Below are 25,814 nucleotides of genomic sequence, written 5' to 3' on the forward strand. Positions count from 1 at the left end.
AATGTTTTGATTAGTTTCCCAAATTTAGCTCCTGTCTTGTAATTCCTTTTCCTTGACTCAAGCTACTTCATAGTTCAAGTGTTCTTCAGCAAAGCTCTTCTTGTCTGTAGAACATGGTTTCATCAGAGATGAAGAATTTCTGCATTTTCAAACCACTTAAAATTGCACAACCCACTGTGCCAACACACTTGGTCCATAGCTTTCTACTTCTGGTTCTTCTGTCCTCTTGAACTTAACAAACAGACCACGGCTCCAACTCCCAGGCAGATGCTAACCACTCTGCTGGTTAAGAATATTTTCAGCAGGAAGTTTTATCAAATTACTTTTTGAAAACTAACTGCTGACAGAATTCCTTTTGTGGTATCAGGAATGGGCTACCTTAACACACAGCATCCTAGTCAAAACACAAGAAAAGCTGATGAAACTGAGTAAAGTAGGGAAAAATAAACCCAGTGCAAAATTAGATGTTGCAGAGATCTAGTAAAAGTTACAGAATTAATCCACACTAAACATCTGCATTTTTTAAAATGATTTAACACATTTTGAAAAATATTTTATAAGCACGTCTCTCTTACCTTCTTTAGTGCAAAAGAGAGCCACTTTGCTTCTGCTTTGACACGTCTGTCTAAATATTGAAACAAAACATGGTGGAAATCTCATTAATTGATTCATTTTGGTAATTTGAAAATCAGCACAGGTATTGTATTCATTGCTGTAAACCAGCTGTTAAAAATTCCCTCAAACTGTAAAAAGACACTCAAGGAGCTTCTTATGCCAGATCATCCATGGCTTCCAGCATCTGCCTGAAGATAATTGAAAATATTAGTTCAACTTTACAATACATTTCATGAGCAGATATCATATATTTTGCAGACTACTTTGCTCCCTGGGCATGGATCCAGCTCTGAGGTCAGCTGGGATGCACAGTCTGTCAAGTTCTTATTTACGGCACCTGAAAGCACAGATTGCCAGTCTCCTCTTCCTTACACTCAAAGGACAGGATTTCATTTGAAATGTCTTTGCTAACAGATGATCTTTCATGCCCTAAGAGTTTGGCTGTTTTAACAGAATCCAGGAAGTCTGCAGAAGTAGGTATTAGAACAACAAAAATTTATTATTTCTGTTGAAAATCTTCAGGTAAAAGAGGAAAGAATTGATTTCTTTTGTTAAGGGAGGAGAAATCACAGTTAAACAGCAAGCACTGCTGCACAACTAGTTGATTGCCTTTTTATTTCCACTGTTTTTTCATTCCTCCTTTGTACATGCTTTTCTGAGGCAGGTGCAGAGCTGAATACAGAGGTCATTTCTTTGCCAGGTAATTCTTTGCAGACTTCAATCCCAGCAAGAAGGTAGTATCTTTAAAACTGCAATCACCTCAAAAGAGGCTGCATTTCATGTTAAGTCATAGATCCTAACTGGGCAAAACAACAGTGTCAGCCAGCCCAACAGATTACTTTGAATCTGGAATTTAACCAAACCTTTGTCCCTTATATTGAATGTACCTCATTCATATACTGTAAAAATCAGTCTATTTCTCTTCTTGAAAACCCAGTTCACAAAATTATTTTTCTAGAGGTGGTAGAGATAGACAATAAATTTCTGCAAATTTAATTTTGTGCACAATTTTGACAGGCAAAGAAAATACACAGAATATAACACCAGCCATACTTGTGTTTTACACTTGTTTCTTTGACTTACCATTCAGCCAGCTCTAAAGAGAAAACTTAAGCTTTTATGTGTGCACTGCCTGCACTGTGCTGTTCCCTCCTATCGAAACGTTATGATTTAGTGGTGTATTTGTTAGTTCTTGGCCAAGTTCCCGTTAGTCCAGAAGCCTGGCAACTCCTTTAAACATTCAACATACTGCACAGCACAAACATTTTACATGCTGCAGGTGACACAGATGAATACCCCCAGACTGCAGGGCTCAGGAGCACTTCTCAGTCATCTGGACTGGATGCCTGATGCAGCCCAAACTAAAACAGCTTCACCCTTCATGCACCCTTCCTCCTCAGCCTCTCACTTCTTGTTGTCCATTTTCTGAATTCAGGGGGACTGGAAGATCTGTTTCCTACATGTATCTTTCATTTATGCTATTGATTTAACAATAATCCTCATTACTGATGCTTTCCCTCCTTTAACCTGCACTTTGGGCAAAATTAAATCTTTTACAGCTACAATTTGTAACTCAGAGGCTCCAGATCCATTACTTCATACGTTTCCTAGCAGACCTCTTCCAAAAATGTCAAAAAGTACCTTGAAATTTCTGCTTTGCACTTTAGTGACTGAGCAGAATATGATTGTGGATCTGCCTTTGCATCTGGTCACAACCCAAGGTGTTTATTCTTGTATTACTCTGGAGAAAAGCATTTAGATACTGTTAGGCTAGAGGAAAAAGACAGTGAGAAAGGAAAATCAAGGAGTTAAGACAACTTTCAAGTATTGTTCAGTAATGGTCCTTCTAGATGAAAAACTATAAATTAACTTAAAGGAATGGGGAAAATACCAACGTAAAACAAAAAAGGCACAAAATTGAGATGCAAGAAAGCAAAATTAGGTCCTTGCAGGCACAATCTTTTTAGTATTCTGCCACTAGGGAAAACTTTGAGTATAGAAAATAATAGAGCCAAGCAAAAGAAAAGTAGATTTCTTCCTCAGATTTTTGTCTTCACACATACTGTATCTCTGCAGTTACCCAAGACAATCTTTTCTTGTGAAACACAAGGATTTTCTATGGAAGAAGGATGTTCTGAAAGCTCCTGGGCATTTCAAAGAGAATAGGAGGGAAACCATGAATCTGCTTTTTGAAGAACACAGTTGCCAATGGGGATTAGATGGCTTTTCCGATTTTGGCCTGGATTTCTAGTTCACTGGCTCTTCATAGTCACACTTTGAATGTCTCAACCATGAAATCCTGGCTTCTCATTAACAACTGTTTAGTTGGGTTAATTAAAAGGAATATACCATCATCTGAATCCAGAGCTAGGGAAACCTACTGTAAGTGGATATAGCCTCTACTGAAGGAGCTGTGGTTACTCCAAATTAATGAATCCAGACTACACAGGCTGCAGAGGATGGTAAAATGTGTTTGCAGATTTTGCTCTATAGTACTTGCTGGACTTTCTGTCTCAGCAGATTTAACAAAGCTGTTTGGTCCAGGTGCTTCAAGGGCATCACCTCTGTATCACTCAAATGCTCTTATTGTACCAGAAGGGGGCCCAGAGGATTCACAAAAAGGTCTCAAAAGAGACTACAGTGGTTGTAGGCACTAAAATAATTGCAGAAAGTATCTTAACAACTTACATGAGTATGTGCTGGGATTTATACACAGACACCATGGGAAAAAAGAGCTTACAAGAGAGTTTGACATCCTGCATTGATAAGTGACCACCCACAGCAGGGAAATAGATCTTTTTTAACCTGTTACTTACCCATTCACTAGAAGTGCATGTAAAGTGGATGCATTTTTATTCTTCCAATCTGGGTGCAGATTCAGCCATTTTTGGTCCCGCATTTCCTCACTCTCTATTACAATTTCTGTTTTGGATGGTCCTCTGAAACAAATGAAAGACACTGATAGAACTTCTGTGTTGCAGTTATGAAGGTGAAGAGGCCCTAACATATCTGTTTACTCTAAAGACACATCTGAGTGATACGGCAAAGCCAGGAGTGGCAGATACACAGTTAGGAGAATGAAATCACCCTGAGAAGCCAGGCCAGCCAACACATGACTGTCAGGTTGTATTTCCCAACAAGAGGCAGAATTGGAATCAGGAACAGCAAGAACTTTCTGGTGGCATTTACTGTAATGCACACATTGATACTGTTTCAACAGTTTCTTGGCATTGCAAAATGCAAAAAAAAAAAAAAAACATAGATCTTCATATGTAAAAGAGGTAACAGAAAAAATATTTTCTTACATTCCTGTCATTGGATATCCATTAAAATTTGACAGTAAAGAGCAGTCTAGGCCTTGTTAATAAGACTTGAGAGTACCTCTAAGTCCAAGCTGCCTGCTTTGAGAAACAGAACAAGTCACTGGTGACGATGCCAAGCCCATTCTTCTGCAGCAACCTAACAAGTATGTGAGGGCTAGAATCAGGACATATTTTCATATATCCACTCCCTCAGTCTAGTTATTGCCTGACAGACTCAAGAAATTGCTATTTTATTAAACCTTGACTGCCAAATGGAAAAAATAGAGCATTTCTAAATTACTTTACGTGTCATGCAGCTTTCCAGCACAGAACCACTCATGATTAGCCATCAACCCCTGTCAATGACAAGGACTTTCAAGCAGTGCTCTCCCAAACACCAGTCAAAGGCCAAATTCTAAATCCTAACTCATGGAAAAGAGAAAGAGAGAATTTCAGAAAACCTGTGATGTGTCCTTAAATTGGCCTCTGAACCTAATCTCTCATGATAGTACCTGGTAATGCCAGCCAGGATATTAGCTTGTCTTTCAATCCAATTCTCAGTACTGATTATATTTGTTTTTAAAAAAACCTTTACAAAACACCAACATTCTTTACCCACTTGATTGCATAAACTAACAGAGATCAAAGAATTGTGTTTTATGGTAAAGTTGTCAGTGTAACCATATGGAAATATTTTCAACACAGCTGGCAGATTAAATGAAACTTTGAGGTCACGGCCCTGGACCCTGCCTGTTGCATGACTTACTTTTCAGAAACTTCTCTGGGCATATTAAGCAAATATCATTCCATGATCTACTAACCACAATGTGCAGGCATATGTTTGCTGCAAAAAGAGCTTTCTATCTCAGTGCCTGCTTTTAGAATTCACATAAAGATCTGCTCTCTTCCATATTTCCCACCCTTTTTCCTACCGAACATATGCAAACCTTTTTCTTACAATGACATTCTGCCTCATGATCTTCTCTGAACAATGATGTTCACCATTTCATAACTGTGTACAGTGGTATTTTATGAACTTGTAAACAGTTTTTGATCTATAAAATATGTAACTCAAAAATGTGCAAAAAGGTGCAAATATCATGCCATTTGATGAATCCAAATCTATATTAATACAAATAGCAGATTGTTTTGATTAAACCTGCAGTTCTGGATTACAGATTACAGTGATGCTACAATCAGAATTAAGGAGATATGTGCTTCTAAATCAAGGTAACAACCTACAAAACACACCTGCATGAAATTTTACAGTTATTTTACTTAAGTAAAGCAAAAGTCAAAAGATTATACCTATACCTTTTTTCTTTGGTGGTCACTGTTTGATAGAAAACACTCAAAACAGGATACCTTAATTTATATCTTTAGAATGGCTTCTATAAGCATTAATGTTCCCCCATTGATTCTGCTTATAAAAGATTTTCTTTTAGATAGGCAAGGGCTGCCACTTGTCTCCTTTCACCTACTTAAGGAGAAATAGCCAGAATGAAGGGGAACAAAGAGCCTCATTTCTAGATGATGAAAGCTGGAGACAATGGTTAGCATTTGTGTAGAGACCAGAGCATTCCCAGAATTGCAAGAGAATGAGAGAACATGAGCTGAAAACCTCAGGAGTAAAGATTCAGGCTGGTGAGAGTTTCTAACTGTGAGACTTTCAGAGGGGCTGCTGGGCCAGGAGCACACATTACACCAGGGACTGTAAATCACTCAGAGAAGGAGGGAGGTGCAGCAATGGGTACCCATTTTACCAGCCCCATCCTGTGCTCCAGAAACACAGCAGCCAGCAGGTTCTACTTGGTCCCTCTTAGAGCTGTAGCACACATCTGAATTTCTAAGACAATAAGGTTATATTGTTAATTATTTCTAGACATCAAGCTAGGTCTTCAAAAACAGCTCTCCTGCCAGTTTTTTAGTTTAGTGGCCTGTTGAAGTTGCAATATCTTTCAAGATTTCAGGCCAAACAAATAAAGACTTGTTTTATTAAATGCTTTCAGAAGGCTCTTTAACTTCCCTGTAGTTTTCTGCTTTCCCCTTTGGTTTGAATATACCATAACTGCTTTGCTCAGCAACTTGGTGTGGATTTTAAATTAGTGCTTTTATTATTACCTTTACTGGCAAAAAAGCAAAATTGAGCCAGTCAGTGTGCAGTTTTGAGATACATCAGTTTAAGATGATACTTAGAAACTGGGAAGGATCACACAAATGGCTTTCAGATTTTTGAGGGGCCTCTGGCACTGACTTATAAGGAGGGGTTGAGGGTACTGAACTTGCTCATTCTTGTGAAGAGGAAGCTAAGGGGCAATTCAGCAGCAACCTGCAACTACTTGAAGAGGAGTTAAAACATGAATGAAACAAAATTTTCTCAATAGTGCTGCATGGTAAAACATGGGGAAATGGCCTAGACCTACAGCTTTGGAGATTCACAGCACACAAAAAGGAAATACTTTTTCATTAGAAAGGTGAAGCAGCCCTGGAACAGAGAGCCCTATCCATCGAAGTTTTCAAGACTTGGCTAAACAGAGCAGTGGTTGAACTGATCCCATTTGGCAACAGGTCTGCTTCAAGTGGGAGACGGACTAGATGTTCTCCAGATGCCTGTTAGTTACAGTGAGGATTTTATGATTCTTTTGCACAGCACAAACACACTGTAGTGACCAGAGCCTATGATGAAGAGCTGAATCTTAAAGAAGGCCAACAGTTACTAGATCAGACTTTTCACACACCAGAGCATATTTTATCATTCACTGACATTCACAGAGCAGTCACTGAATCACTGAATCACAGAACTAATTAGGTTGGAAAGACTTCCAAGACCTTCAAGTTCAACAAATATCTGTATGCAGATATCTGAAATAGCTACATTACTTCAGAAAGTTTATTAATGCTGTCTGCAAACTTAAGACATTCATACACCATGGTAACAATAATTACATGTTTTGAGTGGTGATTTTTTGACCAGATCTCTCACTGGACTCACAAAATAAATTAAAAATCCTACCTGCACCACATGACTTTAAAACTTCTCATAGTGCTATTTGGATGAAATGATTTGCATACTCAAGTATTATTTTAAAACACACGTGGTTCTAAAAATTTGAACAGACCATAAAATTTTAATTTTCTCATGTGTAGTAAATTTTCTCATCCGCAGTAAATCTTTACAAGGAAGAGCTGCACTAGTCCTTCTCAGCTCAAACTGCTCAAATGTAACACTCAATGAATAAATTTGGTTCCTGTAGCCTCAGCCTATGGGCTTCTCCAAGACTGTGGGAAGTTCCATATTAAAGTAAGTTTACAATAGATGCATGAGAAACAGCCATGTTTTATGACTTTTTTCTCCTCTACATTTGAGGTGATAGAAATACCAAGTTTAGTGGTATAAGACAAGTGTGACTTTCACACATTTTCATTAGGTCTTCTGCACTGCTTTCAAGAATTAAATGGGATTTGGACCTATGAAAAAATTTTTCCACAAGACATTTTTTCACTAAAATGTTAACTATCAGAAATTCAGCCAAAAAAATCTTATGAGGCCATCTGATCCATCCCCCTAATTCAAAATAACATCAACCATATCTAAATTCTCTGTGGCAGATTTTTGTGCCCCCTGTTGGTACATAACTTAGCTGTACAATAGAAATATTTAATAAAAAGTTTTCAGAGCACTCTACTTTGCTACCTGCTGATCACTGTGCACAACAGTCAACGATTACAGTGAAAAATAAACATTATGACTTGCATACTAAATTATAATGAAAAGAAAAGAATACAAACTAGAAGGCAGGGACTAATGTTAGGCTATGAAGGTCATCATTCTGGTTGTAACACATGTGGTATACTTCTGTACAGCAATGTCTTCAATTCTTTTTCTTATGTTTTCTCATTTTCCCTATTCCATTCAGAAAAACTCATTCAATAAATAAAGTATAATCCATAAACTGGATTACTTTTTGCTTCTTGCTTGCACTGTTACTTGCTTCTTGCAAGTAACAGTGACACACATCAGTTCAGTTTCTGTAATTCCATTCTTGCAGGCCTCATGTGACAGCAGGTTTGAGAAAGGAAGCCTTGAGTTAGGCCAGAAGGCAATGGATCACACACACATGGGCACTAATTTAAAGCAAATTAGGCCTATTTCACAGCTGGAACAGCATCTGTTTCCTGTCTGTACAAATTGGTTAAAATATTTCTTAGTCTTGAGCAGAATTCTCTAAAGCCACAGCTGTGCCATAGCATATGGAGTAAAAGATCAAAACCTTGATTTTAAGAGCATTAAAATCACAGATATCTGGAATTTTAAAGTGAAAACATATTGAAATATAGAAAATAGAAATTAAAAGTATTCACTGCATTAATATTAAAAATAAAAACATATTATTAAATTTTCTTTAAATTTTTTGGTAGAAAGTTGATAATCACTGTGATATTCTCAGGTTTCAAAATCCCTCAGTCCTATCTCCTAGCTGATAAATTAGTCAAACCTACAAAGAATGAGTTAACTCATACTGAAAAAAAAAATTTGCTTGCTTTATCTCTGCGTGCTGATTTTGGCTGGGATAGAGTTAATTTTCTTCACAGCTAGTATGGGGTTGTGTTTCAGATTTGTGCTGAAAACAGTGTTGACAACAGAGGGCTGATTTTGCAGCACTCTGTTCTCTGACTCTGTAATTACAGTTTTCATAAAGTATAATTTTGTAGCTAAACTTAAAAAAATACCAGTTGGGAGCATCTGAAATTAAAGCTTCAAATACAATCTAGATTTTCTTAGCTGGAAATATTAATTCAACTTCAAATTAAATGTAAAGTCCTTCATTTAAAGTCAATTAGCTTTTTATTTTAAAAATATGCAGGATGTATCTCAGAGAAAAATGTTGATTTGAAACAAAATTTTAGTTCTTTAATTTCAAAAATTTGAAACACTTATCTTGATTTTTCAACCTTTTTTTCCCCTGTAGTGAAAATATTCACTGAATTTGAACAAAATTCACTTGTTTTTTTGTTCAACATCATCCTTTACAGAATTATTATTATTACTAAGAAATCTTTCCATAGTGTAATTTATACTTGTTTTTCCAAGACATGTAACATATTTATTCTTTTATTACCAATTTTTTCTTCTCTCATCTCTAACAAAACTTGAGAACCATATTCTCATAGGCAGTTTTACACTTTTGAGCTTACTTTTTATATCTAAAGCTCCCACTGACATCATTTCATGAGCTAAGATAACCTCTGAAAGGACGCCTGTCTGTTTAATGACACAGGGTTTATATGCAGAGGGCATCTTTCATTAGGATGCTTGGTAGGAGTTGAGGAGAGGGTGTGGAGGTCAAATAAGACTTTCCTGAATTACACAGCAGAAAGAGCAAAACTGAAGGAAGACCTATTTGCCTGAAAGCTTGGCTGATAAAAGATGCTGTGTTTCTTGTAGTCCTTGCCCCTCTCAAAGTCTTTAGTCACCTCATTAAATTATAGACTAGGTTGCTCAGAGACCCATCCAATCTGACCTTGAATATTTCCAGGAATGGGGTGTCTGCCATTTCTCTGGGTAACCTGTTCCAGTGTTTCACCAATCTCATTGTGAAAAATGTATTCCTTATGTCCAGTCTAAATCTACACCATTTTAGTTTCAATGTATAAGTAAAAAAAAATAAAAATCCCCGAACACTTCAACGTGTTTCACCAATCTCATTGTGAAAAATGTATTCCTTATGTCCAGACTAAATCTACACTATTTTAGTTGCAATATATAAGTAAAAAAAAAAAAAAATAAAAATCCCAAAACACTTCAATTTGCAGATTTCAGAATAAATTTTCAATGCAGAGAGATTTAATATCAGTTTAGTGTTAAATGGAGTAAATTTGAATCTGGAAGCCCCTGGATAAAAAAAGAAAGAAAAAAGGGGCAGTAGGTTTATAATAGACAAGTTACGGCATAAAACAGTGAAAAAGGATTTGTGACCAATCATTGTAGTAAGAACATTTCCTGGTTTGGTAGTATTCATGTATGTTTCCTTTAGCCAATCGCAGAATGGTTGGGCTTGGAAGGGACCTCTGCAGGTCAAGTATGGCCACCCATGGCCAATTACCCAGAAGCACATTCAGACAGCCCCTAGGATGTTTGAGATAATAAAATAATAAGTAAGAATCATTTTACTTTAAAAAAAAAATAAAATATCCAATCATGGAACTAGAAAGTGTTCTATGAGGGCACTGACCACACATTTAATGACTATTTGAAGGAACTGTCACAGTTTGTCAGGAATTATGGTAGGGATTTCTTCAAAAATCAAAAAATCCAGCCTTATCCAAATAATTATATTTTAAACTACATATGTACATGAAAGATGTCTGCCAGATGATCTATCAGATATTAATCCAGCACAACTCTAATACACTGAATAAAGTCTACATATTTTGACATTGGTCCATTATTGCTCCAATTTACTAGAACAGCCTTCCACATCTACCACTGATCTATTTTCATTAAATTTCAGTAATGAGTAATTAGTTGCCATTCTTAAAAATTTAAATGACATGTGAAAAATTTGCTATCTTTCTAAATGAAATATGAAAAATTTGCTTTCTACATCATCTACAGGATTAATATGATACTGTGGCCATAGAAAACATGAATTGATTCATGTAGGTTAAGAGTATGCTACATTCTGTTTAATTGGTCCAGAAATCTAGATTGAATTAATGAGTACAAATACTTCCTCTTTGGCAGGGAATTTGTTTCACCAAATGTCATGTCTGTTCTTGGAGAAAATGAAGTTTCATTCAGAAGTTGAAATTTATTACATGGGTATTACAGCAGGATTCTGGGTTTTGTTTTTGTTATGTTCTTTGAGCAAATAAAACATTAGCTGAGCTTCCATTATTCCTCTTGCATAAGCAGTTATAAAGTAATAAAAAAAAATCAAACTAGATCATGTGAAAACAAGAGATTGTTTGTCTGGCAGCTTGACTGCTCAGTAGTCAAATATTCAAGAACTTTATACCAAAGACATTGAGTAAGAAGTACCTGGACAGACAGAAGGCCAGGCTGCAACAACAAACTTGCCCGTCCCTTTCATAAATACGTACACAGCAGATGCTACAACAGAGGAAAGAAGGAAAAGGAGCTGCTGGTTTCAGTGGACCACCTGTGACACAGCCTCCAAGAAAAGGAGAAGCAGGCACAGGAAGAGGGTAACAGGAGATTTTTAAAAACAAGTAACTTGGTAGACAGCTGCAATTTTACACTGAGACCAGACCAGAACAAGCTGGTGAAGTAAAATTCCCCTGTACTCTGCTAAGTACAAACTCTTGAAGTTTATTGTATTTGCTATATCATCCTAGTGCAGCCAAGAAAGACAAATTATTCCACTATATTGTCACAGAATGACAGAACAACTCCACTACTGCCTTTATCAAATTTCAGAGCCGAGCAGACCATGCTTTTATGATTGCCGTTTCATCAACAAATTATGCGGACTTCCAAGCATATGGAGAGTGGGTTTCTTCAACTGAACATCATGACAAAATACATTCTTCCAACATTCTTCCAATGTTTTGAACCTACATAGTACACCCATCCTCAGCAGCACAGCCTCTAGCACGTGCCAGGACAGATGTGAGACTGACTGCTGTCCTGTTCTCTACCTGTGTCAACAGGAAAACTAATTGCCAGAGACTGCATTTAAATTCACTGTAGTGAAATTTGGGACTCAGTCAGAAGTCTTTCAATAAACTTATATGTCCTGACATAAAGAGGCAGTCAGATTAGGTGGCATGGTAGTCCCATCTAGTTGTAAACCGTGAAACCTAAAACTTGAGCATTCCCATTAAGCTCGTCAACCTCACATTCAGCCATTCTTGTTATAAGTCAAATAAATAATGCATACAGGACATAAATGCCAAGAGAGGAAGTTCATGGCTTCAGATCAGATTACACAGTAGCATGAAACTTCAATTATACAGTCTTCCATTTCACCACACAGAAAGCATTAGCCTCTGTGACATTTTCACTGAATCCCTATGCAATGTTAACAAAATAATTAAATAGCTATATTGCTCAGATTACTCCTTTTGGAAATCAGTTCTGGTAACACACTATAATTTTTGCTTTTCTTATGGTTTTTCAAAGCTTATTTACTGTAGTTCTGGCAGTGCCACTCCACAAAAAATTGAAGAATAGCTAAGAAAATCAGGCTTCATGTGATTGACAAAACTGTGCATTAAGAAAGGAAAGACAAACACTGGTCTGGTTTTCTGAAGTACTGCAAGAAAGAATTAGAAATTAGTACTGGATTCAAACTGAAGTTGTAGACTTCAGATTTAAATTTCCACTGCCCTTGACACAATTGCCTGCCCCTACTAAAAAGATCTTGTAGAAAAACTGATTTGTAGAATATGTCACACTGTTAGAAAATGGAGCTGTGAGATTTAAGAATCATTTTTGTCTCTTACATTTTTTAAAAGTGTAGGAGTGATAACACCTGTTAGCAAGCATCAGTGAAAAAGCAGGAAGGTGCAGTTTTCTACTCATGCTGATTTCAGCCTAGGCACACCTCTGAAAAAGGAGGGAATCAATCAGAGGTGTTGTGATAGTTTAATACATTTTTATTTTCCCAGCAGCAAGCATCATGGGAAAGAGAAGCAAATTTTATGTCAGGATCAATGGCAAGGTGAACATGAGCCAGCAGTGCCCTGGCAGCCAGGAGGGACAACCCTGTCCTGGGGAGCATCAGTCACAGCATCACCAGCTGGGCAAGGGAGGGGATTGTCCTGCTCTGCTCTGAGCTGGGGCAGCCTCCTCTTGAATATTGTGTGCAGTTTTGGGTGCCACAATGTGAGACATTAAATTGTTAGAGAGCATCCAAAAGATGGCCATGAGGATGGTGATGGAACTAGAAGGGAAGCTGTGTGAGGAGGGTCTGAGGTCACCTGGTTACCTCAGGAGGGTAAGCAGAGGGGCAGACACTGATCTCCTCAGTCTTGTGACCAGTGACAGGACTCAAGGGAATGGTATGAAGCATCAGGGGAAGTTTAGGTAAAGTAGCAGGGAAAGGTTTTTCACCCAGAGTTGGCTGGGCACAGGAACAGGCTCCCCAGGGAAGTGGTCACAGCATCATGCTTGGCTGACTTCAAGAAGCATTTGCACAATGCTCTCAGACACAGGGTGTGATTGTTGGGGTGCCCTGTGCAGGGCCAGGAGTTGGACTCAATGACACTGATGGGTCCCTTCCAACTCAGTATATTTCATGATTCTATAAAGCTTTACTAGGATGCTATATAAAGCTAAAGCATAAAGATAATGCAAATATTATTTAGATACACTAAACTAGATAGAGAAGTATAAAATTGTTGTGTTAGAATGGCAGACAGTCCAGTTACAGGTCGTCTTCAATTCCGGGCATCTGTCAGAATGGATGTCAAGTATCCCTGCAGTGCAAGACTATGTAGAGTACATTAAGTGCAGACTCCCTAACCCAGGGTCTTTATCCTCCTGTGTACTTTGAGAAAGGTACAAAGGATGTCAGTTTGTGTAGTGGAGAAAAGCAAACAGAAAAGACACCTCTTAATTTACACTGGGAAAAGATAGCCTTATATACCATCAGATTTGCCTCTTCCTAGTAAGAGAGCACTGTGAATATCAGAGCAGCTGAAGTTGCTTTTTATCCAACAGTTATATTTTGCATCAGTTTCCCACAATTTAGTGTGCATTCAATAAGACACTTAGAGGCTATTTATTTTTCCGAGTTCCACACAGAAACCCTCTCTTTAACAACTGTTGTTCAGAAATGCCCAAGTTAAATACATCCACTTGTCTAACTTACAGTATTTATTGCAGAGAGCAAATAAATGAAGATGATTTTTCCTGTATTCCCTAAGTCTGCTTTAATTCTTTAGGAAGAAACAGAGTATTATATTGCCAAACAATTCTGAGCCTCGGCAATAACTGTAAGTTCAAGTACTGAGCCTGGCAAAACACCATTGTCTTTTTAAAACACTTAGTAACAATCGTGCAATGTTTATAAAGTGGTGAAAGTGCCTAGATTTTAGTGAAATTCTGTTCCTGCCATAGTTCACAAAATTTCATTACCTCTTTTCTCTGTGAACCATTTCCACACTTGGTCTAACCTTGCAGTGATCAATGATAGTTCACATCTAACTCCAGCACTCCAGTTGTCCTAAGAAATTCATCAAAGCTACAAACTACTGACCTTACCCTAAACCCATCTGATTGCAGGCCAGTTGGCTTAGGTTTTCTTGCCACTCATCAGCACAAACATGGTTATCAGCAGCTGACCTGTGAACGGTCAGGAGCATCAAGGAATTCCTGTTTTTAGACAGTGTAACTGGAAAGAAAAAAGGAAGAAAACTTCAGTATTATTTCAAATAGTTTTATAGACGGAAAACTGAAAACATACAACTACATTCAAGATTCTTCCAAGTTGCTGGCACTTTTCCTAGCTTTACATGCTGAATAGCTATGCAATTTTAAATCAAGGCAAGTGTGGTTATCAGAACCTTGCTAAGAGTGAACAGCATGAGACACTGAACAGCAAAGGCATTGAGAGGGTAAGAATAAACCCAAATATTTCTAATTCACCAGTACAGATTCACATGGGTTGCTGATAGCTTTAGTTTGTATAGCCTTAATCTAGTTAGATAATCTAGATAGAAAGACCATCACCATTTCTTCTCTCCTAATCTGTACATAAAAATTCAGGAACTGCTTTTATCACATGCAAATAAGATTCTCAAAAGGTCCTTCCAAATCTCAGCATCTTCTCAATCTCTCCTCTGTCCACAATACTTTCCAGATTACACACATTATCTACACATTTTCTTGCTGTATCACTTTTGTTATGTCTCTGCACTATAACACTTCACACTAAGCTTTTTCTTTCTCTTTTGCCCATTCCTTGCATGCTTTCCCAAACTCAACCCAGTCTTTTCTTTGCTTATAGAGGGAGCACCTCTCCACCACTGTATTCTGAATTAAATCACCAGTGAATGCTACCATCACCCAAACAGCACTTTGAGGCACTGCAGAGCAGACACTTACCACAGTCCCATTCATCTGAGCTGTCAGTGCAGTCTGCCTGCCCATCACACCAGAGTTCACGGGGCACACACTCATGGTTGGCACACTCAAGTTCACTCTCGTCACAAAATGCTGCAAAGACAAAAACAGGCTTCCTCCTGAGAAAGACATGATCAAAGTGAAATTCACATTGAGATGAAAAAGAGAGGAGGATGAAGGTAGATACAGATCACATTTATGGAAAAAGTAAGTGAGGCAGATTTGCAACACAATTCAGCATGGATACCACTGATGCAGAAGGTGGTTGCTGCCATGCAGTGACAGAGGGCATTGCAATTCAGTGGGAAGGAAGAGTGTCTACAAATGCAAGATCTGTGATTACTTAGTATCATTTGTGATCTTGTAATATGAAACCTGTCTAAGCCCCTCAGAAGGTGTAAGAGAAAATACTGTTCTGTGCTTTTTAGCTGACTGATCCAAATTTGTTTAGTTCATCATGGTTTTTGAAAAAATTATTTTACCACAATGAATATCCATTTCCTCTCATCCACAGCAATTATATATTAATTTTTGAATTCACCTTTGCTTTTGAAAATTATGTATTTATTTTTATCTCCACTCTAGAGGTAGAGAAGTGCTGTACTGACAGACATATTCCAGTTCACAGCTGGTGTCCTTACATATGGATTTCCAGACTCTGTTCAGTATGGGAACCACAAGGGCTTCCATTTGCAAATGACCTTTAGTCTTCCCCCAACAACCTCCCTTCCAAAAGGCAGGTGTGTAGAAGCACAGTACCTCCCTCACTAACACAATTCCAGTTTCTATAAACCCCGTCATTAGGGAAGTCTGAGACCTGGGGGAGGGCAGAGAGGGAGAGAATGCATGGAAGGGAGCTGCATTCAGTTGTGCCCTTGTTTGGCTGATGTACAGCGCTTTTACTGCCATACAATCCAAGCACTTACTTGCAACACTAGTACAAAAAGTGTATTCCACGGTGAAAACCATACAGATAGAGCAGGCAGTGCTGCCTACCCCTGATCCTTCTAGCTCTGGAATAAAGCATGCAAAACCAGAAAAAGCACTTTAACTCCACCTTCCAGAGAGAGCATAATTCAAAAACTGGAAACCCTCAGCTGGGAAAACTTTGCTGCCATTTTAGACTATTCAAGCCCCAAATCAAAAGCAGAGATGAAATATGCCCTGATAATTATAAACTAGCTTAACCTTAGCTCTTTGGCAATCTTTTCTCTGTCATGATCCTAATGTGTGATCACAAGTAAGTCACTTCAATACCACCTCCACTCTTCAGGTTACAGCACAAAGCTTGGAAGTTGTATAAATAATCTTTACAATAAAAAGCAGATTAAGAAATGTTTTGTGAGCTTCAGCTTCCCTAAAAGAAACAAAGTTTGATCCAGCGATACACACAGACCACGGTTCATTTTGGCAAACATATTCAAGGCTTCACTTAGCACATAAAATGCTCCTACCAACAGAATTCCAGAGACTCAGGAGCAACTTCTTTTAAATCACAAAATTATATCCAAATATCCCAGCAAAAATGCCAAAATAGCAAGTTTACTCAGAGAAAAGTTTTCAACCAACTTTACCAACCAATGATCCCTCCTTTTTTGTGCAGACTTTCTCCCAGTATGTCTTTTCTAATTCCTTGTCTTGGGAGCATGCCCACACACCAGGTTTTCTCCAGAGAAGACAATTCATAGTGCCACTAATATATCAATCAAAGTTGAGCTAACATCCCAAGGCACTCCCAGCTTAGTATGCAGGGTGGGAGCCTGCAAAGCAGCTGCTGTGTGCAGATGTTCCACCACTTCCCATCCCATTCTCAGACGGAAACTGAGGGCAGCCCCCACAGGGAGCAGGGGACTGCTGCTCCCTGCCAGCACTTTGAACAGACTTGCACTGTGCACATGGACCAGCTGCTGTGTGCAGATGTTCCACCACTTCCCATCCCATTCTCAGATGGAAACAGTGGGAATAGAACTGAGGGTAGCCCCCACAGGGAGCAGGGGGCTGCTGCTCCCTGCCAGCACTTTAAACAGACTTGCACTGTGCACATGGACTCTGTGCCCATGCCACCAGAGCACCCTCCTAAGCTCTGCGTCTTCATTGTTATCACAGTTTGGATTGTAGAATAAATCTGTGGAGCCAAGTAGGGACACAGAATCTAAGAAATGCCAATTAGGAAAGAAAATAAACAAGGACGTTTACCAAAAAACAGATCAGAAGTAAAATGAAGTAGAAATCAAGGAAAAAATGACTATCAGCTATCAGCTATGCATGTATGAAATGAAGTTGAGGAAACTTGGGAAAAGAAGTCAAAAATCTACAAGGAATAAAATTACAAAGGCACAAGAACAAGGAGGGAAAAAGAGAAAAGAAAAAAAAAAACAAAAGAAAAAGAAAAAGAGGATGAGAGTGACCAAACAGACAGCAAGGATCCAAGGATGTGAACAACAAAGGACACAGGATGAGGAAAGAGAGAAATTGGTGCCACAGACCAACTGAAAAGGGAACTGAGGGAATGACTAAGTCTTTCTGCCTATAGAGAGCATAAAACATTTTTACTTTGATTTATTTTGGACCCCAACATCCCAAAAATGTGATCAACCTTTTAAGGGAGTAACAAACTGCATGAGTCCTTACAGCAATTCTTTTCATCCATCATGTCAGGGCAGTCTGGGAAACCATCACAGATCATGGTGTGCTTGATGCACAGCTTCTTCAAAGGACACTCCCAAAGACCTCTTTCTCTACAACCTGCAGGCAGAGAAGCACACTTCTGAAATACTTGTATGCAATATTGAATCAACTGTTTTCTTCCTTAAAAGTACTGAAACACACAAAATATCTTCACTTGCAATATAAATTTTAGAAGGTACCAAGAATAGTTACCAGTGAAGAAATGGAAATAAGATTGGCACAGCGTACAATGATAAATGGATCTAAATATTATAACACTTCACAATATTTCTGTGCTTTTGAAATAATAATTGTATTATGAGTGTATACTATACATATCTATAATGGTTTAGGCATTAGCTCAATTAGCTCAAAACCCATACACCACTATTCCTGAACTACATTTACTAGTAATATAAGAACTTTTATAATTCTGCAGTCTGTAGAAATTGCTCGGTCTTTCAAAAGCAAATCCTATAAAAGCATGGAATCTCCATGAAACACTGCAGAAATACATACTTTTTTTTCTGGCAGTGCTGATGCAGAATCACAGTGAAAGGTATAAAGAGAAGTAATACAAAATTATGTCAAAGTGCTTTGACAGAAAAATTTCTGTTGGTCAGCTAGAGGAAATTAAGAATAGGCCAACCTATTCCACTTTTTATTTCCATCAATTAATAAAATATTTTATTGTGATATCAGTTTAAATACTTTGACATACTAATGACCTGCATGACTGATGCTCTGGTTTTATAGGAAGCCATAAATATTACATGTTGTCCTGACTAAGCCAGATTATTTGATTGCCTTGTTTGGCCCGTTATACAGATGATACTTTTCATTTTAATCTAAGGGAAAATTCAATTTCTAGCCCTGATGTTCATACATGTAAATAGTTCAGGTATAAATTTAAAAACAGTATTTAAACCAGCACCTCTCTTTGCCTGGACCTGGAACTGGGAAAGCGTATCAGCAGTAAGTTACTAAGCAAATGCACTGTTTCCAAGAAATTTTAATTCTGAAGTATATATTTTACAAATATGAACCAGAGAATCCCTACTGGATTAATGGAAAAAATCTACTCAAGTTTTACCTGTACCTGGATGTGTGGGGTGCTTGATTTTGTTTAGATTTGAAAAAAACATGTAAATAAATGTTAAAGCCCAGAGAAATAACAAGCCTTAACCTTTGAAACAAATTCCTCATGATCAAATAACTTTCTTGGGTATCACCACTTTCCAGGTCTCCTTCTTGAGAATATTTGTGATAACTATTAATGAAAAAATAATTGAAAAAAAAAATCTCTACTTTTATATAGAACAAGGAATGCCATGTTAGGATCTTGATATGAACATGAAATAAAAAGAGCTTAAACTCCCCATAATTTATGAACCTGTCAATTTTTAGCAGTGTTTACAATTCATTAAATACATTTCCTTTTCTCTTCTTCACACATTACAGTGTTACATTGTGAAGTGTACCAGGACTCTCCAAAACTAATCACATAGACAGAGACAATTCCCTATGAAAAATTCACTAGTTACTGAATTCAGTGCTCAAGTACAATGCTTTGTTGGTAGAGATCATCTACCATTTGGAGTATTTATATTTCATCTCTAATTATTTTTGTGACATGCATTTTTAATTCAATGAAAGGGAAGTGAAAACAGAGCTAGGAAAACTTGTCAATATGTACATTACCCCATCTCAAAAATACATTTTGACAAGAGATACGGTTTCATATATGATCTTACCTTCATAACATGAAGGAAGCTACCAATTGTTATCCATATAGACATTTCCCACACAATTACCATTAAATCATTAACGTCAAGACCACCACATTTTTTTTCTCACCTAAAACACTACAGGTAAAAACCCAGATTGCAGAAAATAGTGAAAGACAGTATTGGCTATGAATGTTATGTCCTCAATTTCTTTAGCAGGTGTAGGACCCTCTTCTGCTCCCTGCCAGAGGCATAGTTCAGCAGCCAGCAATTTAATGCATTCAATTACAACCAACTATACTTAATACCACAAACTCTTGTGACATCTTTCATAATATTTTTTTGAAATTACCTTCACTACACTTTATCACACCCTGAAGTCTCACTTCCAGTAATCTCAGCCAGATTTTCTCCCCAAATCCCAGTGTAGATGGCACTAAAGTCTGAGGATTTCACTGCAATTGCTTGACTGAGAGGTCCTCTCACAAAGCCCACGTGAAAGTATGGCAGGCATTGCTGACAGAAGACAGTGGCTGCTGAATACAGCTCTGCTCTGCATGGGGAGAGCAACCTCAGTCCCTTTGCATGGTTCTAACTTACATTTTTTGGCAGAGTAGTCTAATCATAAGAAAGCTGCAGCCAGTCTTTTTCAGCCTCCTTCTGCCTGAACTGTAAAGCTGTTCCATGTCTATCATTTAAAGCACTTCAAATACAAGGGTTTCAAATTAAACATTCAGTGGTTTTTTAATGCTAGAAAACCAATTTAAAAGGATAAAGCTAATAAAATTTGAGCTGTCCATTTACACATGGAAAGAGCATCAAGTTTTGATTTTGTCCTGCACACATGGAATATGAATAAGTTAGAGACAGTTACTCCTGGAGCTCTACAAGGACTTTTTGTTCTTCAGTAACAGTATTAGCCCTGGTCAATGTAATGTCACCCTGACAGCAGTAATTTCCTAGCTGATACAGTCTTCCATATTTATAGACTCTGATAAGAATTCTGCTGATTGCTTGTGACATTCTGTCTAGACTTTACAGAGATCCACTCGAGAAATGAATGTTACATATCAGAACAATATTTCATATGTTAATGTCTAGGAGAATAAAATTATCCTAAAAGACACATAACAATTCGTTTTCTAAGGAGTTCAAAATTGGTGGCAACAAAAAAATATTTGGCAGGGAGGACAATTGAGACAATTGATTCAAAGTAAAGAGATTTCAAACTCTGAAAAAATCACCATGATCATCAGTTCTGACTTTCCTTTATAACCCAAACAAGAGAATGACCTAATATTAAATCACATTTCAGAGAGCATATCTTTTTTTTTTTTTCCTTTCTTTCTTTTTTACATGGGTGGGGGAAGGGAAAGAAATAAAGAAAGAATAGAGAGTACAAGAATGATCTGGAAATTCCCAGAGACTGAGAATACATCACACACTACAGGTAAATAAACCCTTGGCTACTGCAAACATTAAAACAATCTGCTTTTTAAAAATAAGCATTTTATAGGGCTGCCAAGACTGAACTTTAGCTTAGCTTTAGCTTTCTGGTGTTAGATTTTATTTTACTGTCTCTGAGTAGAAATTCTCTTATTGCCACAGTTTTGTTGTTCACATAAACTCTGCTTCCCTCTTAACCCATTCTCAGTTAAAAAACAACCACACAGGTTGTGCACCTTAATCCTAATCTGCTGCAATGTTTCCCAATCCTTTGCTCATAAGCACACCTCTTCTCTAAATCCTTAGTGATGTATGATTATTCTCTTTGCCCCGAGGGATGCCAGGCCTGCATGCAGACCTCCCTGAAGGCTACAGCTTAGTCAATTAATAAATATTTAAAACTCCTTTCTCCTTCTGAAACTGTCCTGCCAGCATAGAAAGATACGCAGTGACCAATAGATTTCTTGATTATTTCAGGCTTAATATATCCCCTTAAGTTAAAAGTCAAAAGCATCTATACTAAAAGTAAACTCAGAAACATATTGGAGAATAATCTCTGAGGGTTTATGCTTGTACTCGTAACTTGAGGTTGACCAATCTGTAAAAAACATGCAGAATCCACTTCAGCAACACAATATATCATAATGACATCTTTTGAGTACATATCCTAACGAGAACATTATAATGTATAAATTTAAAATTACATTTACAGATTCAAGATTTAATCTGCCAGGAAGTTAGCCCAGTAAAGCCTTCAGCAATATGAAATTAAATTTGTGAAATTTTTTTAGCTTGATTCTTTAAGGAATACTCAAACATCCCACAGTATGATTATCAGAATCTAAATGACCAGTTATGACAAATTGTATTCATGTTGATTAAGAAGGATTCTTGCTCTAGTATTTTTACTGATACTGTCTTAAAAAAAACCCCAATCCTTTTAAATATAAAAAAAGGGTGTTCTCCTTCTCTGAACTCTCATGCTGCCAATTCAAATTAATGAAAAACAAAGCTAATTTTCCCGTGCTGCAGCTGCCCTCCATTCCAGCCCATTGCATCTGTTTACCACAGCTGTCCTCGTCACTGTCATCCTCGCAGTCAGCCTGGCCGTCGCACCTCCGGGACGCCAGGACGCACCGCCCCGAGCGGCACTTGAAGTGACTGGGTGAGCACTCTGCAAGGACACACAACAGCGACAAACAGCGCTCGTCACATAACAGCTTCAACACGACATGGGCACTGATTTGTCACCCAGGCTGCTTCAGAAGGATAAATAACACGGATAGAAGGCTTGTGAGACTGGAAAGACGCATCAGATGAGACTCTTCATAACTGCACCAGGAACGTGGTGGAGCAACATTTTCCAGAGCTCTCCCTTCCATGCTGCCCTCTGTCAAATGTCACTGCTTTGCCAAATCACTGGCATGCAATGTTTACACCGTGGGTATGAATTTCCTAGCTACTCTTCTATTATTATGCATTGAAATAAATATAAGAAATCCCCAGGATAAAAAAAAAAAAAAAAAAAAAAAAAAAAAAAAAATTAAAAATTTTTGGTTGAAAAAAAAAGAGATTGACAATTATGTGTCTATTTCAACTAATGAAAACCAGGTATAACTTTCCACTAATTGACCCTTTCACTGCTTCTGCCTCATCTCACAGTACCATTTTGGGACAAAGGAGTGGAACAGAGTTGGCAGATCTTTAAGGAACTCTTTCGTTGAGTGCTAGCAATTCCCTGGAGCAAGAAATCCAGCAAAGAATTCTGCCAAGAGACGGCATGGCTGAGTAGAGGAACTCAGTCTGGAATAATTTCCACAGCTTAAATATTATAATTTAAAGGAAAAGTATGAAAAAAACAAACACCAGTGACTTTGAGAACCCATTTAAATCTTTTATTTGCTGTAATATGTGTAGGAGGTACCTTCTACATCTTCATCTGGTGTTAGACAGGTTTGGTTGTCCGAGTTCTCATCTGGAAACTGAGTGCAGTCTGTATCTTCTGGCCACTGCAGACCTACAATCCCAAGCACAGCCTCACAGCGCTCCTTAGACTGTACACACAATGTCCTGAGGAGACAAAGCAGAATTGCACCAAATAACCAAATGAATGGCTTAGAAACTCACAGATACTACAGGTTAATAATCCTAGCCAAAGTTAAGCATGAAGATCAAGAAAAAAGTCAGTTAAACAGATGTTTTAATATGAAAAAATACATATATCAAAGAATGCTATGGTTGAAACATTACTTTAAGTTACTGTTGTGCAGTTATGTTATAAATAGGTTAATAATAACCAAATATAACTGCTCACAAACATGTTCTCCTCTGTAAGAGATGGCAGAGAATGATTTTTAAAAAGCTCTAACTGCTGTCCTTCAGGGAAAAAAACCAAACACATTTTGTATGAGTGAAATGCTACCTCTTTTGATTATGCTACCTCAGGAACCACATGGTTTCAGAAGGACAACATATTCAAGCCTGCAAACAAAAGAGTGAAGAACTCCCCAGGGAATTCAATAAAATTAAAACTTTAGGAAAAGCAAAGTCTTGAGGCTGTTCTCAGTTACAGCAACAGAATACCTTCTACATCTTCATCTGCTGTTAGACAAGTTTGGTTGGTTAAATTGGGAAAAGGCATGAATAAAGTCCTTCTGCAGCATTTTTTTAACCATATAAAAGATGGGACTCACTAAAAAATTTGTTCAATACATTGAGACTGAAAATCATCCATGGTGTCTCTTAAATTCCAAATGCTTCAAAATTACAAAGGTAAAAAGGCATAATAGAAAAATCCCCTAATGTTTGAAATATTTAGCAACTATTGCCTGGGATCCTAGTAGGTTGAAAAATATTCAACCAAAGGATCCCACCCTTTTTTTTTTTTTTTTTTTAATTTTATTTCAATTTATTTAGTGTCATTTTAATTTGCCTTTATGTATTTTGATTATCCCTTTTTTTTTTTTTTTTTTTTTTAAATTTTATTTCGATTTATTTAGTGCCATTTTAATTTGCCTTTATGTATTTTGATTATTTACACATCTTCCTTCTAGAGACAGTTCTTTCATGGAAGGCATCTTATTCCACTCATTTTCCTTTGACCTTTTTACAAATTGAATTTTTTTATTTTCTTGTAATTAGCGTTGGAAAATGCTGTGACCAAAACCAACAAAATAAATCTACACAGGATTAATTATTTTATGCTATTTTTGGAAAGTAATACAGTATTAATCCCTCCAAATTTAATTTTGTTTTGAGGAATTAGATGAAGAAAAGTCAATGTTTTTCCACACCAAACAATTCACCACTGAGTTGAGTAACCAGAGAGAAAGCATTGATGTCAGTCAACCAAGTTACAGACTCTCTCTTTCCTTTTACATCCTCCTCAATATCAAAAAGGTTGACTGACACCACTTTATAACCTCAGATTTCTGCACGCCAGAATTTTTGTTTTCCAATGACAAAAAACAAAACCCACAACAAAAGTATGCTAATATAGCAGAGACATCTAAGCCACTTCTGTCCTGTATTCTCTGCACACTCAGACCTTTGGTCAAAGCTGACCTTTTCCAAGGTATTGTAAGCCATTTATTTGTCTGTCTGTGGTGAAAGAATTAGAATCTATTTAAACATCAAAGTAGGCATGGACTAATATTATCAATGCCTTATCAGAGATGAAGAATAATGTTCAGAAATTGAAAACATACTTGATACATCAATGAATAATATAAATAACATTCAGTTCCTTCCAAAAAATCTCTTACTTGTGTTTTTTAATTTGAATAAAACTTTATGAAGACTGTTACAGTTAAACAAAGCATGACAGCCAAACTAACATAAAGACAACAAAAAGCCTTGCAAAGCAGGGACAGCTGCTTTATATAGGGGGAGTAGAATTAAAATAATTTAGTTATACCACTTGGAATGAGAAAACAGATCCATGTGCCTGTATTAAAAAAATCTAATGCGTCTCTGAAAGTTTATACTATAGTAGATCCAGAATTATAACATTATTGTGCAATTCATAGTTGGAAAGTACACTTTGACTTAAAAAGCGCAAACCTGAAAAACTGCATTAGCTGAGTTCAGTTTCATATTTACAGGAAAAGACAGGTAAAACAAGACTGTCCTGTTAAGCTCAATTAATCACTTATATATTTGAACAAGAGGGCAGTTATTTTGAAAGTCAGCAGCAGATTCTCAGAATATAATTTCTGTTCTGACAGTGTAACATTTTCTCTTCTCAGAGCTTCAAATTGTAAAGTAGATATACATTTATATTGAAATGTCAAATTTATTTAATTTTTATTGGTTTGAGCTTATTTTTGTTTTCATTTCTAAAACATTTTTAGGTTTTTACATTATACAGGTATCTGAAATTCTCTCTAAAATGTTATTGTTAAGCAGATACTACAGATTTAGTGACACCTACAAAACTGCCCCTTCCTGATAAAAAACATTCTGTATCTGTGACCTAACATAAGAGTGAAACCTAAAATCTATCAAAAAATTGGAGCTTTGAATCCTACGATTTAAAGTTTTATGTCGCATATTCAATTTGGTCTGATGTTACCCAGTTTTGAGCAGGAAGTTGGACCAGATGACTTCCAGAGGTTCCTATCAAATTTAATTGTTCTGTGCTTTCTATAAGTTCCCCTTCACCTGTATAATACTTTAAACTGGAAGACTATTCAACTGTATCATGACACTTCCTAAAATCTGTTAGCTAGATATGATGGTAGAAAGCCTATAATTTAACTTGCATCCCTCTATATTAGAATAAATGAATCCCATTTTTATTTATTTTACTGGTTTCTTTAAAAAAAAAAAAAAAAAAAAAAAACCACCAAAAAAACCCCCAACCCTTGATTTTCAAACTAGGAAGCCTGACACAGAGCTTACATAAACTCTCTTACAAAAACCCCTCTGTAACTTTGAAGCTATTCTGTATGCAATATTTTCTTT

The 25,814-nt window shown here is 37.1% G+C and overlaps 1 protein-coding gene across 2 annotated transcripts in view; it reads right to left on the bottom strand.

The window, feature by feature from the left end:
- The window catches only part of CORIN (corin, serine peptidase), a 125,373-nt gene that overhangs the window by 12,263 nt on the left and 87,296 nt on the right, over positions 1–25,814 (bottom strand). For both annotated transcript variants that reach the window (XM_041490601.1, XM_041490609.1), the window contains exons 12-18: positions 22,774–22,919; positions 21,916–22,023; positions 17,641–17,754; positions 14,992–15,102; positions 14,149–14,278; positions 3,432–3,554; positions 576–625 (exon numbers count right to left, since the gene is read on the bottom strand). In XM_041490601.1, coding sequence (XP_041346535.1) covers positions 576–625; positions 3,432–3,554; positions 14,149–14,278; positions 14,992–15,102; positions 17,641–17,754; positions 21,916–22,023; positions 22,774–22,919 — 782 coding nt within the window. The remainder of the gene's footprint in view (positions 1–575; positions 626–3,431; positions 3,555–14,148; positions 14,279–14,991; positions 15,103–17,640; positions 17,755–21,915; positions 22,024–22,773; positions 22,920–25,814) is intronic.

The sequence above is a fragment of the Pyrgilauda ruficollis genome, unplaced genomic scaffold (genome assembly GCF_017590135.1).
Source record: "Pyrgilauda ruficollis isolate IOZ18807 unplaced genomic scaffold, ASM1759013v1 scaffold1, whole genome shotgun sequence".
Taxonomy (NCBI): Eukaryota; Metazoa; Chordata; class Aves; order Passeriformes; family Passeridae; genus Pyrgilauda; species Pyrgilauda ruficollis.